Source organism: Coregonus clupeaformis, chromosome 20, assembly GCF_020615455.1.
Source record: "Coregonus clupeaformis isolate EN_2021a chromosome 20, ASM2061545v1, whole genome shotgun sequence".
Taxonomy (NCBI): domain Eukaryota; kingdom Metazoa; phylum Chordata; class Actinopteri; order Salmoniformes; family Salmonidae; genus Coregonus; species Coregonus clupeaformis.
The window spans coordinates 34,028,206-34,043,693 of NC_059211.1; the positions used below are offsets into that span (position 1 = coordinate 34,028,206).

Below are 15,488 nucleotides of genomic sequence, written 5' to 3' on the forward strand. Positions count from 1 at the left end.
TATAATACTATTTTGTTCTACACTGGCATAGCGTATGAGTTTGAAACACAAGATGTACGTCCTCACGGTAATGGTAATGTACATGCTCTCCCAGGTTTTCCTATTTCCATAGCAAATGGAAAGAGCATCATTGTAATACAATTTTGGCTGAAAATGGTTGCTAAATCACTTTTGCATTGTATATGATAGTACCGCTGTCAGAGTCCAAATGGATCTGCTAAAGTAAGAGGCGTTGGGGTGTAAAACAGGGAGAACAGCTCGCCTTGCAGGCATCAGACGGACATTAGCAACCGATAGGTATTAGAGCAAGAGAACAACCTTATACAGCTGCAGCGCCTAACTCCCAACGCCTTTCTCGACATCTGCTATTAATGGCTCCGTCCCAAATAACACCCTATTCCCTATATAGTGCACTACTTCTGACCAGGGCCCATGGGGCTCTGATCAAAAGTAGTGCACTATGTAAGGAATAGGGTGCCATTTTGGACGGAGACATTATGCGGCGTATCCAAAAAAGGCAACAGAAGCTTTTATATTTCTTTGAACAATGTGAAACCTCTAAAGTATTACTCTGAGTGCTGAGTGATGTTAAGATAGAAGTTAGATGACGTTACGGCCTTTTATGCAGAATACTTATTCATCAGTAGGATTCTGTAGAGGAGAGAGAGCCTCTCCCAACACTTGAAAATATCCCACCATCTGGCAACACTGTGAGTGATATCATGAACTAACTTGGGGAGTTTTTGGATATGTGTTTATGTATTTCCCTTACCGTATTATTTGCTTTTTGATAGTCATATTGTGTTTGTTTAGTATTGCCATAGGACCCCATTCATTCTCAAAGTAAGCAGTGCAGAAGTAGACTTCCCTCAGTTCAAAACTCATCTTTCATAAAACGAATTGAAGTTCTCTCTAATAACTCTAGTGAATTAACGATTGATAGGTATTCAAGCATCACAAATACTCACACTGATATTATGTGTTGTTTCAGTGAGTGCAAATAACAATCCCTAGGAGAATTAACTGACTTCATTTTCTCTCCATATGTCATGGCTGCTCAACTCACCTCAGAGAAAGGAGAGATAATATGATAACTTATTTTGTTTTCAAGCATTTCACATGTAACTAACAAAGTAGTCTTTTACAAATTCTATTTGGAATCATTAGTCTATATCTAAGCCCCTTATTTAAAACATGTATATTGCTTTGTGCTGTACATATTAGATACAGTGAGTAAGCCTATTTCCTGAAAGCACGATCACTTTGTAATGGGAAAGTAAACTCGAGATGCTTATCTAGCTACAGTAGTTTGTCATCGTTGGTTTTTCCGGAAAGAAAAGTCTCAGCCATGTTGAATTATTGATAAGAATATTAATGCATGCACTGTCATCTGGTGTCTGAGGGATTAGTCATTTAAATATGACCCCTTTACCAGACTCTCTCTGAGACGTAAAGACAGATGACTGGTGACGAGAAACAAAGATCCAATCAAACTTCGGTAGCAAAACATAAAATACAGTTTGAGCTATAGCTTACTAAGCTTTTATAGTGCAGTCTAAAGACATAGAGACATACTGTATCTAAAATGTCTAGCTTATATTAATCTTCACTATAAAATATCTCAGATGGATGTTGATCTAGATCCATCTGTTAATTTTGGATGTTGACATGTAGATCTTGAATGAGGGCTACTTTTCTAGATACCCAACTTAGCTAACTCACTGCATCCCAGGCACAACAAACAGTCAAAATCCCAAACAACCTCTCTCACACTTTCCCAGCCCTCTCACCTTTGACAGTGATCTGCGCGGTGGTCTCGATCATGCCGAGTGACGATATCGCCACACAGGTGTAGTTGGCAGACTGGAGGATGTTGGTGACCTCCAACACGTTCCTCCCAATGGGCATCTCTTCCTCCTTGGTCAGCTCTACTACTCCCATCATCCACTTGACGTAAGGCATGGGCGCTCCCACCGCCACGCACGTCAGGTTCACGCTGCCACCCGGCATCACCTCATGGTTGGTGGGCGGGATGGAGAACCGGGGTGGCACGCGGCGCACTGCAGGTGGAGAGCAGAGGAGGGTGAGTGGGCAAGGAACTGGAGGTTTGATGGGGGACAATGCATGGGAGGCTGGGATAGCCTGATACCTTGATAGTCGGGCCTGGCTGTCGCTGTATGCTGTTCTCTGGGACAATAGAGGCATTTGGCAACCCTGCTATAGTTAGTTAGGGTGGGAAACTTCAGCCAAATCATGTACTATATATATATATATCTATTACGCAATTGTGAAATAGGTCTTTCCTCTCCTTTCATGTTATATTTGGAAAAAAACGGCTAATGCGGCCTAAAGCTGGATTTCTCACGAGTGCCTTTGGATTTCCTTCTTTGGTATGTAGATTAAGACGCACTTGGAGATAGATACTGCTGCTGCTGTGGGTCTATGGCTTCCCTGCCATATTCAGAGTTACCTAGCTAACTACCACTCGTTCGGTCTCTAAGTGCGAGTGAATAAAACAGGTTTCTCCATTGTTATCTCCCATACAGCATTAGAAATCCCCTTAAGTGCTGGGAAGTACAGCTCATTACATCTGAATTAATGCTGCACCGCTACTCTCTCAGTATGCATTAAACATACATAGCTCAATGGCATAGCAGATAAAGTGCTCACACACCCCCCTTGAATGGGAAGGCTAAGAATGGTCACGAAATGTGACTCAGAAAGTATAATTTAAGCGTAGAGTCTGAATATTCTGGCTGTGAGGGGCTTAGATGGTGTCTTACAGTCTTTTCACCGGGTTTCTTCTTGGTCTAACTAAATAGAAGGGGAGGGGAGAACTACATGCTGTGTCAGATAAACAGGGAGAGATGTAGAGGTTTATGACAGATTTGGCCTGCGTCCCAAATGGCACCCTGTTCTCTATGTAGTACACCACTTTTGATCAAAGCCCTATGGGCCCTGTTCAAAAGTAGTGTACTACATAAGGAATAGGGTGCCATTTGGGACACACTCTTAGGCTTTCTCACTGAATAACGTTTTCACTTTGCACTGCCTGACAACTTCAATGAAACACAGCAGGGTATAGCTGGTGTTGTATAATTTGGGAGCGGTACTTCTTTGAACAAAGAAACTGAAAGAGGATTATGTACTATGCACGCATAATGTCTTCATTTGGCTCAACCACGTACAGTATTTAAGTTAATTAGTTACAACCAAGTGAAGAATCACTTTGAGAAATGAATGTGCAGTATTTGCATGGGCTCAGTCAGTCAGTCAATAAGTGAGAGAAGAGAGGAGATAGTAATCTTGAGAGAGAACATAGTGGTGGTGTTGGAGGCTGTCCTCTCTGTAAATACAAGAGCTGCATTGTCTGTCTGCTGGGACCGGCTGGGAGGGAGAGAGGGAGGAGAAGAGAGGGACGGAGGGAACCATAAGGGTCTGTGATACAGATGGCTGGTATTAACACAGGTTCCCACGGAGACTGGCCTTGCCTGAGAACGTGACGTGGCGGACAGAGGGAACGACAGAGGGAGGGAAGAAGGGAAGGAGGAGAGGAGGGTTGGAGAGAGAGAGAGAGAGGGCGGGAGAGAGAGAGATAAAGAAAAATAGATAGAGAGGTAGTGAGAGGAGGGGAGGGGGCTAGCTCTGTTCGAGGCTGGGTATAGGCCATAGTTATGGGCCATTCCGTTTAACGTTTTAGAGTGATCTCAGGTCAAAATGTCAGAAAGAGGAAACCTTTTAAAAGTTGAGTTGCAAAACTTTTAGATGTATCAGGGTGCCACTACTGCCAATCTCATATTTTACGACTGTATTTCTGTGGCTAGAACCTCACAGAGTGGATGTTGTAAATCATCCTGCAGGTGAAGTACAGCAAGCAGCCAAAACCAGGCCTTGACGTTTCAATTCCCAATTGATCTCCCAACACACACAGATCTGCAGGAACTCACATTAACACCCGCAAAACTATCCCCTTTCAGACAGTGCTGAGACTCTTAATCATCAGTAGGCAGCAGTATGATACTGTCTGAGAATGAGACCTACAAATAACTAACGTTCCCATTTTCATCTCTCTTTGGCCAGGAAAGATCCAAGGTTGCAGCATAATACCGAACCACTCATTGAGAAAGAGTCGGTGTCCCAAATGGCACCCTATCCCTTATATAGTACACTACTTTTGACCAGAGCCTAATGGTTTCTGGTCAAATGTAGTGCACTATGTAGGGAATAGGGTGCCATTTGGGATGTAACCAGACTTTAATTTGGGAAGCGGGAGGAGAACTCTGTAGCAGACCTCTGTTTTGTGTTTGAAGATAAAATAAATGCAATATTATTCACATCACAACTTTCTTAAAAACTGTGTTTATCATCATGACTAAGAAATGACCTTCTTATTTCCTTACCACAGCAAAATGATGCAGGCAGAGTAGTAATATAGTACTTATTCTAGGGCCCACCAGCCCTGGCTGGCCAGCAGTTACATCTATATACTGTAAATATCTCCAAACTGGGTTTAAAAATAGGCAGGGGAAAAAAAGGTTGCTTTTTTCCTCTAATACAAACAGCTCAGTTTTTATGTGACTTGAATGCTTTATGGGGTGTGAGGTGAAGTTGCTATTCCTCTTTCACGCGCTCTCTTCCTCTCTCCCTCCATCTCTCCCTCCATCTCTCCCTCCTTTCATCCCCCCCATATAGTACTGTAGTCTACGACAGGGAACCAGAACTGAGGAACATGAAGATAACTACCAACTGTGGTGCATTATGGGTATCTAAAGCACCTGGTGCAACACTAACACAACATAACAAAATCCCTTTTTCATTAAGCCTATGTCGAGAACATGGGCATTTTCAATCTTCTCTTCTACAGTATTGACCTTACCTTATCTAAGCCGAGACTTAGATTGTGTATGCATACAGTGCATTCGGTATTCAGACCCCTTAACTTCTTCCACATTTTGTTATGTTACAGCCTTATTTTAAAATTGATTACATATATAAAAATCCTCATCAATCTACACACAATACCCCATAATGACAAAGCAAAAACAGGTTACAAGACATTCTAGCAAATGTATTAACAATAAAAAACGGAAATACCTTATTTACATAAGTATTCAGACCCTTCAGCTCAAAATTGAGCTCAGGTGCATCCTGTTTCCATTGATCATCCTTGAGATGTTTCTACAACTTGATTGGAGTCCACCTGTGGTAAATTCAATTGATTGGGCATGATTTGGAAAGGCACACACCTGTCTCTATAAGGTCCCACAGTTGACAGTGTATGTCAGAGCAAAAACCAAGCCATGAGGTCGAAGGAATTGTCCGTAGAGCTCTGAGACAGGATTGTGTTGCGACACAGATCTGGGGAAGGGTACCAAAACATTTCTGCAGCATTGAATGTCCCCAAGAACACAGTGGCTTCCATCATTCTTAAATGGAAGAAGTTTGGATCCACCAAGACTCTTCCTAGAGCTGGCTGCCCGGCCAAACTGAGCAATCGGGAGAGAAGGGCCTTGGTCAGGGAGGTGACCAAGAACATGATGGTCACTCTGACAGAGCTCCAGAGTTCCTCTGTGGAGATGGGAGAACCTTCCAGAAGGACAACCATCTCTGTTGCACTCCACCAATCAGGCCTTTTTGGTAGAGTGGCCAGACGGAAGCCACTCCTCAGTAAAAGGCACATGAAAGCCCACTTGGAGTTTGCCAAAATTCACCTAAAGGACTCTCAGACCATGAGTAACAAGATTCTCTGGTCTGATGAAACCAAGATTGAACTTTTTAGCCTGAATGCCAAGGGAGACTAGTCAGGATCGAGGGAAAGATGAACGGAGCAAAGTACAGAGAGATCCTTGATGAAAAGCTACTCCAGAGCGCTCAGGACCTCAGGCTGGGGCAAAGGTTCACCTTCCAACAGGACAACGACCCTAAGCACACAGCCAAGACAAAGCAGGAGTGGCTTCAAGACAAGTCTCTGAATGTCTTTGAGTGACCCAGACATTGAACCAGATCTAACATCTTTGGAGAGACCTGAAAATAGCTGTGCAGCGACGCTCCCCATCCAACCTGTCACAGCTTGAGAGGATCTGCAAAGAAGAATCTGAGAAACTCCCCAAATACAGGTGTGCCAAGGTTGTAGCGTCATACCCAAAAGACTTGAAGCTGTAATCGCTGCCAAAGGTGCTTCAACAAAGTACTGAGTAAAGGGTCTGAATACTTATGTAGTACCGCTCCCAAGTTTTTTAGTTTTTCAAAAATGTATAATAAGCTGTTTTTGCTTTGTCATTATGGGGTATTGTGTGTAGATTAATGAGCGGAAAAAAACATTTAATCAATTTTAGAATAAGGCTGTAACGTAACAAAATGTGGAAAAAGTCAAGGGGTCTGAATACTTTCTGAATGCACTGTATGTGTGTGTGCATGCATGGATGTGTGCCAAGTGCACAATCTATGTATGCACCAATCTTTAAATAAAGTCTGAGTGTGATTCATTCAAGTCACGAAAACACTGAGATTTTGAGATGTACACATCTATTCCTCTGTAATCAATTTGAGGCCAATGGTCGAGTGACTCAGAGCTTTTCAGAGGAAATGCACCAATGTGTTAGATTGGAGTCTGCAAGGTGTCAAAGTGACATGCTGGGCAGCGCAGGGCATAGAAGGAGGAATTATAGCAAGCCAACGTTAGTCACTGTGTACATTATTAGAAGGATGAGGAGGTTGGAGGTTACCCATGGATATGGAAAATGGTCACAAAATGGTTAGTGTTGATTTGCTGACTGAGTGAATGACTCAAGAGAGGTTTTAACAAGGGGTTATCTCGATTATTGTTGGCTATGGAGGCGGTGGTACAGGTCAAACGATAAAGATCACCAGAAAGTGGTGGAGGAAGAGAACTAAGGTCATCCTCCTCGCAGTAGAAGGGAGTGGGAGAACGCCGTAGGGTTTAGTCACTGGTTTCACAGGAGGCAGTTTTAGTATCAGAGGAAGTAGTATCAGCAGTAGCAACATGAGAAGCTGGCAGTTATAATGCAGACACACACTCTTATCTTCATTGGCATGCCACAGAGAGAGGGGGGGGGGGAGAGAGAAGGAGGGAGGGAAGGAAGGAAGGATTTGGGATTGGAAGCAGAGTCCTGATAAAGAAAAGGTAAGGATTTGGAGCTGAGGGCGGTAGGGGGTGGAGGGGGTAGTGGGGTGGAAGCACAATCGTTGTTGCACACAGATTTTGTCAAGCAAGGCATGCAGCAGCCCAGGCACAAGGCAAGCAAAGCATCAAGCACATTACTAGCTAGCTACAGAGCAGCTATGATCATGATGCCATGCTTGAGTGATCACACAAAATGGTCCTATAATAAACAATAACACAACTATCCCTGTAGTAACTTACAGACCAACTCAAAGACCTTGTCTAATCGATGCCAGTAAAACTATTCGACTTCAGTTTGCCTGTCTGCGGAGGTACTGCAAGACCACACTGTATTGATTAAAAACGTATTCTACTGACCGCTGTACAACAAGTAAACAAAACAAACAACAACATTAAGAAGTCATCTGGTTACAAGATGAGCTCCAGGTTCAACAAGAGGTTCTGGTCCATTCTTTATACTCTGTGCTGGGGTCTAGGAGCATTGGTCTACCAACATCTTCCATAGAAGAGAGAACCAGCATTTCTCACCAAACAGTATTTTCTATACTATGGGTTATGGCACTGGAAGCTCTCTGACAGAAACTTTGACATGGGAATGCACTTTGACATGGGAATGCATCATGCAAGCATAATGCTTCATCAGATGTGTAACACACAGTGCAAGCATTAATGTGTACTGATATACAGTACAACATATTGTATATCATACATTACATGGACTTGGAATATTTCTCTATTCTGACCAATTGCCTTCTGACAAAGCTACAAACATCCAGAAAGCTACTTCTGTCCTCTGTTTGGAGCAGATAGAATGGAGAGGAGAGATTCCCAGCCAACTGAACTGGGAAAATAATATATTGGCAATGAGAGGAAGCAGAGAAAGAGATTACAGCATCTTCTGCTGCTCCTTCTCTGTCAATTATCTCGGGACCATCGGTCAATGAAAGAAACTAAGTAAGTATTTCTGAATAATACAAAGGAGAGGAAGGAATTGGTTAACTATCTAAAATATAGTCCTTTATTAGAGAAAAGGCATTAGACTGTCTGGGATAATTGGGAGGTAAATTGTTAGCACGGACCTCCATTTTGGAAAGTGCCTAGCTGATGTGTGAGTTGGCAGGAGGGTCGGGTGGCTGAGACGGTTCTTATCTACCTCCCATACAGAGAGACAGCTCCTCAGCTCAGCTTTAAGCTTGAAAAGACGGACTAGAAAAAAATACTGAAAAACACACTGGGTCCTTCAAACAAATAAAAAAAATGCTTTAAAAAAGAATGATCCTCCTCTCTGCCATAGTCTCTCCCTCTCCCTGTTTTTCTCTGCTCTCATTGTTCTGTGAAATAAATCTGGAAGCCTGCATTGAATTTTGATTCCAAAATAAACAATCAAAGCTGCTTTAGCCCGATTAAATACTCGAAAACTCAGAAGGCTTTTCACAGTTAACCAGAATAACACAACATTCTCTACTAAATAGGTTAAGCATTCCAGGGTGGTTGGGAAAAAGGCAAATATTGAAATGTGAACTTTTATGTAAATAGTTCTGATCTCTTAAGCTTCATGCAACATTCCTATATTTGTTCCCTGACCCCAGGATTAATACCATTAGACAATGAGAAAACACACTGCTGTTGTCGAAATAATACAAGACCTGACCGTTGCATCACTCAGAGTCCATACACTCCTCATTTTCAAGATATCATAAACAATGGATATAGCCAAGGCTGCAATCCTTCCTACTGATAGCCTATTGTTACTCCCTAGATGAGAAAGAAATCCACATCCAACCACTATCCATGATTCAGCAGTGAGTGAGTATCTTAGAGAGGGCAAAGTCAAGGTATGATCCTTATGCCTCTGTATTTTCTAAGATTGTATGGTGGAGAGCTATGCTACCAGCTGATGAAGGTGGATGAGAGGTAAAGGAAGGTGAGTGGTGCATTCTGCTAGATTAGTGAGAGCCTGTGGGCAGCAGAGATGTGAGGGCTCAGGCACCTTGAGGCTCTGCCCAAAGGTAGTGCACTATATAGGGACTAGGGTGCCAATTTGCACACAGCCCTGGTTGGACGGACACAGTGTGAACATAAAGGATGATGGGATGGAATAGACACGCCCCAGGTGAGATGAGGAACACCTGAGAAAACAGACAAGGTCAAGACTTGACAGACTGAAGCTAAAAGAGAAGACCCATCCATGCCAGGCATATTCAAAGACATATAACGGTGTAGATGGTTGAGGGTGGAGGCAAGCAGCATAGCAGTGGTATGGTTGAGGGGTAGAGACAGGGTAGGAGATGCACATAGGAGGTTCAGGTTGGTAGAGGCAGATAGGTTCTTGAGAGGCCCATCAGGCCGGGACGGGCCCGTGGCACCCAGCCTGATACCGTGGGTGCTGCCAGGCTCCAGTCCACTGACCCTGGGTGCACTGTGGGGTACTGGAGGAGGAGCAGGAGGGTAAAGAGTGAAAAAAACCAACCTTCTCGTTGATCTGAGAGGATTTGGTGAGGTTTGGATTGTTTTTTGGATGGCGGGGTGCGATGATGATGATGGAGGGAATAAACATAAAAGAGAAAAAGAAAAAACAAGAAGAGAAAAAAAGAGGAGGAAGAGGAAGAAGAAGAGGAAGAAGAGGAGGAAGACAAGGAGAAACAGAGAGAGTAAAACAGGCAAATCGTTCCGCTTATCCATAAAAGAGAAAGTAAGGAGAACACTATGGAGACAAAAGCCAGTGCATTGATAAACACACCCAAAGAACACATAGCAACATCCCTCATACAATACATACATTAATATAAACCACACACAACCACACACACACACACACACACACACACACTCCTCCCTTTTCCTGACTACTCTCATGCCCTAAGGCCCTCCCTTCCCATCGTGTATTAAGACGGAATTAGAGAGTCAGGGGCTACATCACAAATGGCATCCTATTTCCTAGAAATCACACTACTTTTGACCAGAGTCAAAAGTAGTGTACTATTAAGGGAATAAGAGTGCCATTTGGGACACAGACAGAGTCTCCTTGGCTGACAAGCGGACTTCATTATGCACACAAAGCTGACAGTGTCCTGCCGGTAGCTAAGTCATTTACTCTGTCCATTGACTCCTTCTTAGCAGAGCCACTGAGGAGAGCAGAGAGAGAGGCTGGATGTGAATATCAACATCAAACATGGCCGTCACTGACTCTGAACTAGTCATACACTCAGTCAAAGACAGAGACCTGACCACAGAGCTATACACTGACCACAGAGACAGATCTGTGCATCACTCACTCAATGTAGAGGCAATGGCCTGATAACACCTTTGTGTCCTGACAGAGATGATCAAATGGGTCACGGTGGTGAACCAGTATAGTGAGTTCATGATAGCCTATAAATAATGTCCCATACATGGTGTCATATGTGCACAATCCTATTCCTATGTGAGCAGAGTACTGTATAGTGTATCTAAAGATTATATGCTTTATAGATGTGGTTCCTTTGCATTAAAGCTTCTTTCTAACCTTGATCTATTCACGCACGCGAGCACGCACGTACATATCGCGCACACACACACACAGAAAAAAAAGAACACACAAAAACACGTTTCAGAGAAACTCAGAAAACCCCAAGGCACATTAAACCTTGATTGACACTAAGGCAAACCACATACAGACATGAGAAAGCACAAAGACAATGGTAGACTTCTTTTTCATAGCAGGATAAGCATTTGTGAAATGAACATTCCCATATACAGTCTGTGTATATGATACAAGAACACTCCAGAAAATGAGTGGTGATCAGAAAGAAAAAAGCTGAGAGAGACAGACAAAATAAAAGGAAGAAGTACAGATATAGGAGAGAGAGAGAGAGAGAGAGAAGAAAACCATCCCTCTACACGCATGCACACACACACACACACTCTATTTCAGGCATCAGAAGTTGCTAAGGAAATGACAACACTGGTAAAGTAGAGCACACACCTGGAGAGACAGAGGTTAGACCCGTTCAGACAAGAACACATTGTACTGATACAGAAATTAGTAAGAAAACACACAGGAAATAGGCTGGTAGTCTTGACCTTAATGACTTCAGTTGTAGGTTTTGTAGAATGATATTTCAGCACAGTGTATAAAGTTTTTTTCTTTTTTTCAAATGAGCAAATCTACTATATTCTACAATATAGTAAAACTCCATGGCAATGCATAATGGACTGAGGGTTTTCAGTGAAAATTACTCCTATAGAATATGCATAATTTTTCACAGTGTAAAGAACACTTCAAAATACTATTTGCGTTCTCAAAGGCAATTTCTCTCCCCAGTGTGAGATGTAATCTGCTCTCACACACACATTGCACGCGCACATACACACGCACATACTGCAGGATAGTAACATGTGCATGTGCGCATGCACAAATGCACACACACACACACAAGCAACCAATTACACAATCTCTAACTCTCAGTCACAGGGCATGTGCAGGCTGATTCCAGAACACTCATACATATATTAAATGCCATTCATCAAACGGACCAATCCTAAATCTGTATTCCCTGCGACTGCACTCCCTCTGCCATGTGGTCCAAGTTAAGGTCTGCGTTCCAAATGAAACCCTATTGCCTATATAGTGCACTAATTTTAACCAGGGCTCTGGTCAGAAGTAGTTCACTATATAGGGAATAGAGTGTAGGGAATAGGGTGCCATTTGGGACGTACCCAAGATCAAAAGGGGAGTGCTGCAGGATAGAATCTCTTCTATATGTCTTTTATATTAGTTTTCTTATCACTTCCTTATCACTGAATGGGTCATGTATGTAATCTGGGCAGGTTAGCGTTTGTCGTCATGAATCTTGTTCTGGAGGCAGCTCTGCAGAGTGGTCACTAGCTGGCACAGCCATAAAATCATAAAATCTGATTCTAAACCTAACCCTAACCTTAACCACACTGCTAACCCTAATGCCTAACCCTAACCTTAACCACACTGCTAACCCTAATGCCTAACCCTTACCTTAACCACACTGCTAACCCTAATGCCTAACCCTAACCTTAACCACACTGCTAACCCTAATGCCTAACCCTAACCTTAACCACACTGCTAACCCTAATGCCTAACCCTAAACTTAACCACACTGCTAACCCTAATGCCTAATGCCTAACCTTAACCTTAACCACACTGCTAACCCTAATGCCTAACCCTTACCTTAACCACACTGCTAACCCTAATGCCTAACCCTAACCTTAACCACACTGCTAACCCTAATGCCTAACCCTAACCACACTGCTAACCCTAATGTCTAACCCTGACCTTAAATTAAGACCAAAAAGCTCATTTTTGTTTTCATGAATTTTACAATATAGCTAATGTTGACTTTGCAGCTGGCATATCTAAGGGAAATCGCTCAGTTCTGCCTCCAGGACAAGACTCATGACAACAAACATCAACCTGCATAATCTGGGGGAATTTACGAGCTGGGCTGAATGAGGAGGTTTCCAGGGCTGTTCAGTACGTTTTCACGTTCTGGAACACTCAACTGAACGGAAACGGTACTGAACGACCAGTTGAAAAACGTGGAGGGATTGGGTTGTGGGTTGGGGAATGCTGTCAGCATGGCCACTGCCCTTTAAATACATAACTCATTGCTTCAAGCCACACCTCGCCACACCCACCAAACGGGAGAAAACGTACCTCAAAGTCTGTTCAAGAACGTACAAGAAAGTTTTGGGGAAATGTGTCGTTCATTACAAACCGCAATGTAGCAAACATTCAAGCGAACGGAACGCATGTCAGGTTTACACATCCAGAGGATGTTTCCTCTCTGTAGGTCAGAGGTCAACCAGGGGACAATTTACCCAGAAGGCATCTGCTGCTTTTATACTGTGGTATAGATCCTGAATAATTACAAGCTTTTGGTAGTGAAGTTATCTAAAGAAGTTAGGTGTAGGGAACATTATAATATTTACTTTAGAATTATAACTCTGCAAGGAAAACATATTATCCTACTGGAAGCTAGTAAACATTTAATTTGAAGAACAAAGTAATTTATGTGATGCCATAAATTAAGACTTGATTAAGACACTAATTAAGACATAAAGAAATATTATTGCTATGGAAATGGAAGAATGGTAATCTACAACCAATCTAGATATATTAGAATGGTCTCAGTAACAGAAGGTGTGAATAACTTCATTATTTGCCCTTAGGAAACTTTTTCAATGTGTTTGCAATGAGCACTGTTGAAAACCTATGAGAGTGCCAAAAACATGTAAAAGCGAGGTCATAGGGAACCAACTTGAGTTGAAGCATGGAAATTGCCTTTGAGAACCTGATATTGGATGGTGGAATAGTGGCTAATTGAATTGTTTGCTGCCAAACCTTCCTCTCTAAAAAACCATGGAGGTTGAGTTTGATTTGATCAGCCCTGTTCACTTTCTACTAGTAGAACACATAGGCTATGTCCCAAATGGCACCCTATTCCCTATAAAGTGCAGTGCACTATTTAGGGAATAGGGTGCCATTTGAGATGCAGACATAGAATGAATACCTTGTTGATTTGGGAATGTCCTCCTCTCAGGATGACAGTAACCATCCAGGTGTCTATTGCCCTTGTTTGTCTCCTTACAAGACTGCACATGTACCACCAGCCTATAATAACTCCCTCCACTTCACCAAGCTTGCGTCCCAAATGGCACCATATCACCTATATAGTGCACTGCTTTTGACCAGAGACCTATGAGCACTAGTCAAAAGTAGTCCACTTTAAATGGGAATATGGTAGCAGCATTTGGGATGCAACCCAAGACAATGTGGTGAAACCACACCTGACCTCCCATTCACCTCTGAAGAGTCAAAACATCCTGCTTCCACTCCTGTGAGGTGAATGGGGTCAAATACACTAATAACAGGATACAGTTCTTAAAAGTATGCAATCACCCAGGAGAAAAGAAAAGAGAAGGAAAAGAGAAATAAAAAGAAAACACCCCCCCCACAGAGAATAGACAAAACATTGACAGAACAAGAACAGAACAGAACAGGCATCAACAGGTTAGGCTGTGACTTTCACTGACTGGTTGGCTGGTTCACTGATTGGTTGACTGGTTCACAGACTAGTTGACTGGTTAGGTGCTCTATTATTCCAGTGAGGAAGAAGTTGGTTGACACTTGTCAGTTTCCAGCCAGTCAGGTAGTGAGGTGATGTGGAGTATTTGTATAGCTAGACGGGGCTCGCTGTGGAGAAGAATGGGTAAGCTTGACCAGCTAGTGTAAGCAGGGCCGGACTACCTCCGGGGGCTCCCCACCCCCCCCAAAAAATTTAAAATCTGCTAACCTCCTGCATTTCAACACATTTTGCGATGGTGCAGAAAGAACATTTTTATACTGCAATTCTACACATTGTGCTATCATATGATATCTGGGGGGCCCCCGACCTGCGTGCCCATTTGGTAATCCGGCCCTGAGTGTAAACTAACCCCACTCAACTGTTGTGTAGCTATGGAGTGGGTTAGCTTACACTAGCCTTTACCACTTCACCAGCAAGCACTGTGGGAATAGATATTTATGGACGGGTGGATGATGCCCGCTGTTAGCAGTGACCTGCTCGCCCAGGCAGGGCTCTTACCTCTCACGTAGAGGTTAGCCGGAGCCGAGTAGCGGGTCCCGGCGCTGTTGACCGCCACACACTCGTACTTGCCCTGGTCCAACTCTTCACTGTTCTCTATCTGGAGAGCTCCTGAAGAGAGAGGACAGACTGTCAAGGCTCAGAGTCCACTCAGACGGATAGAATGGGATACAACGGCTACGTCTCAAATGGCACTCTACACCCTACATAGTGAACTACTTTTGACCAGAGCCCTGGGCACTGGTCAAAAGTAGTGCACTATATAGGGAATAGGGTGCCATTTGGGACACAAGGACACATACTGATATGTGTGTTCAGACATATACATGAATTCAAACTCACACATTCACACACACACACACACACCTGTTTTGCCTAAACAAAAACAGAAATAACCAAGCCAACTTGTCATACATGTACAGTATATATCAAAACAACCAACGTTTTGACAACAGGCCCATCCAGCAGACAGATATTTTGGCAACATTGAGAAAGACCAAAGCACAGAGGACATGAGGCTTCCTATAAGGGACCTATATACTGCAGGAATGATGCAATAGCATTTTCCATGAAATACCTATATGTGGTTATTAACAGGAACTTTAGGTCCTCCTGACGTTACATTAAGTCTGGACAGAGGACAAAAGCAAAGAAGACAAAGGTGTACAGTAGTTTAATGGTTAGGAATTGTACACCTGGCGTCTCATAAACAAAAAAACATATATTTATCTTCTCACTTTCCAACA

The 15,488-nt window shown here is 43.0% G+C and overlaps 1 protein-coding gene across 16 annotated transcripts in view; it reads right to left on the reverse strand.

The window, feature by feature from the left end:
• ptprfa (protein tyrosine phosphatase receptor type Fa) overlaps nt 1-15,488 on the reverse strand; it is a 331,026-nt gene that overhangs the window by 115,851 nt on the left and 199,687 nt on the right. For 11 of the 16 annotated variants that reach the window (XM_045205479.1, XM_045205478.1, XM_045205481.1 and 8 more), the window contains 2 exons: nt 14,743-14,853; nt 1,791-2,060 (listed from right to left, as the gene is read on the reverse strand). In XM_045205479.1, the coding sequence (XP_045061414.1) occupies nt 1,791-2,060; nt 14,743-14,853 (381 nt within the window). Of the gene's footprint in view, nt 1-1,790; nt 2,061-9,614; nt 9,627-14,742; nt 14,854-15,488 lie in introns of all 16 variants that reach the window. The other 5 variants (XM_045205467.1, XM_045205469.1, XM_045205470.1 and 2 more) reach the window with 1 other exon arrangement.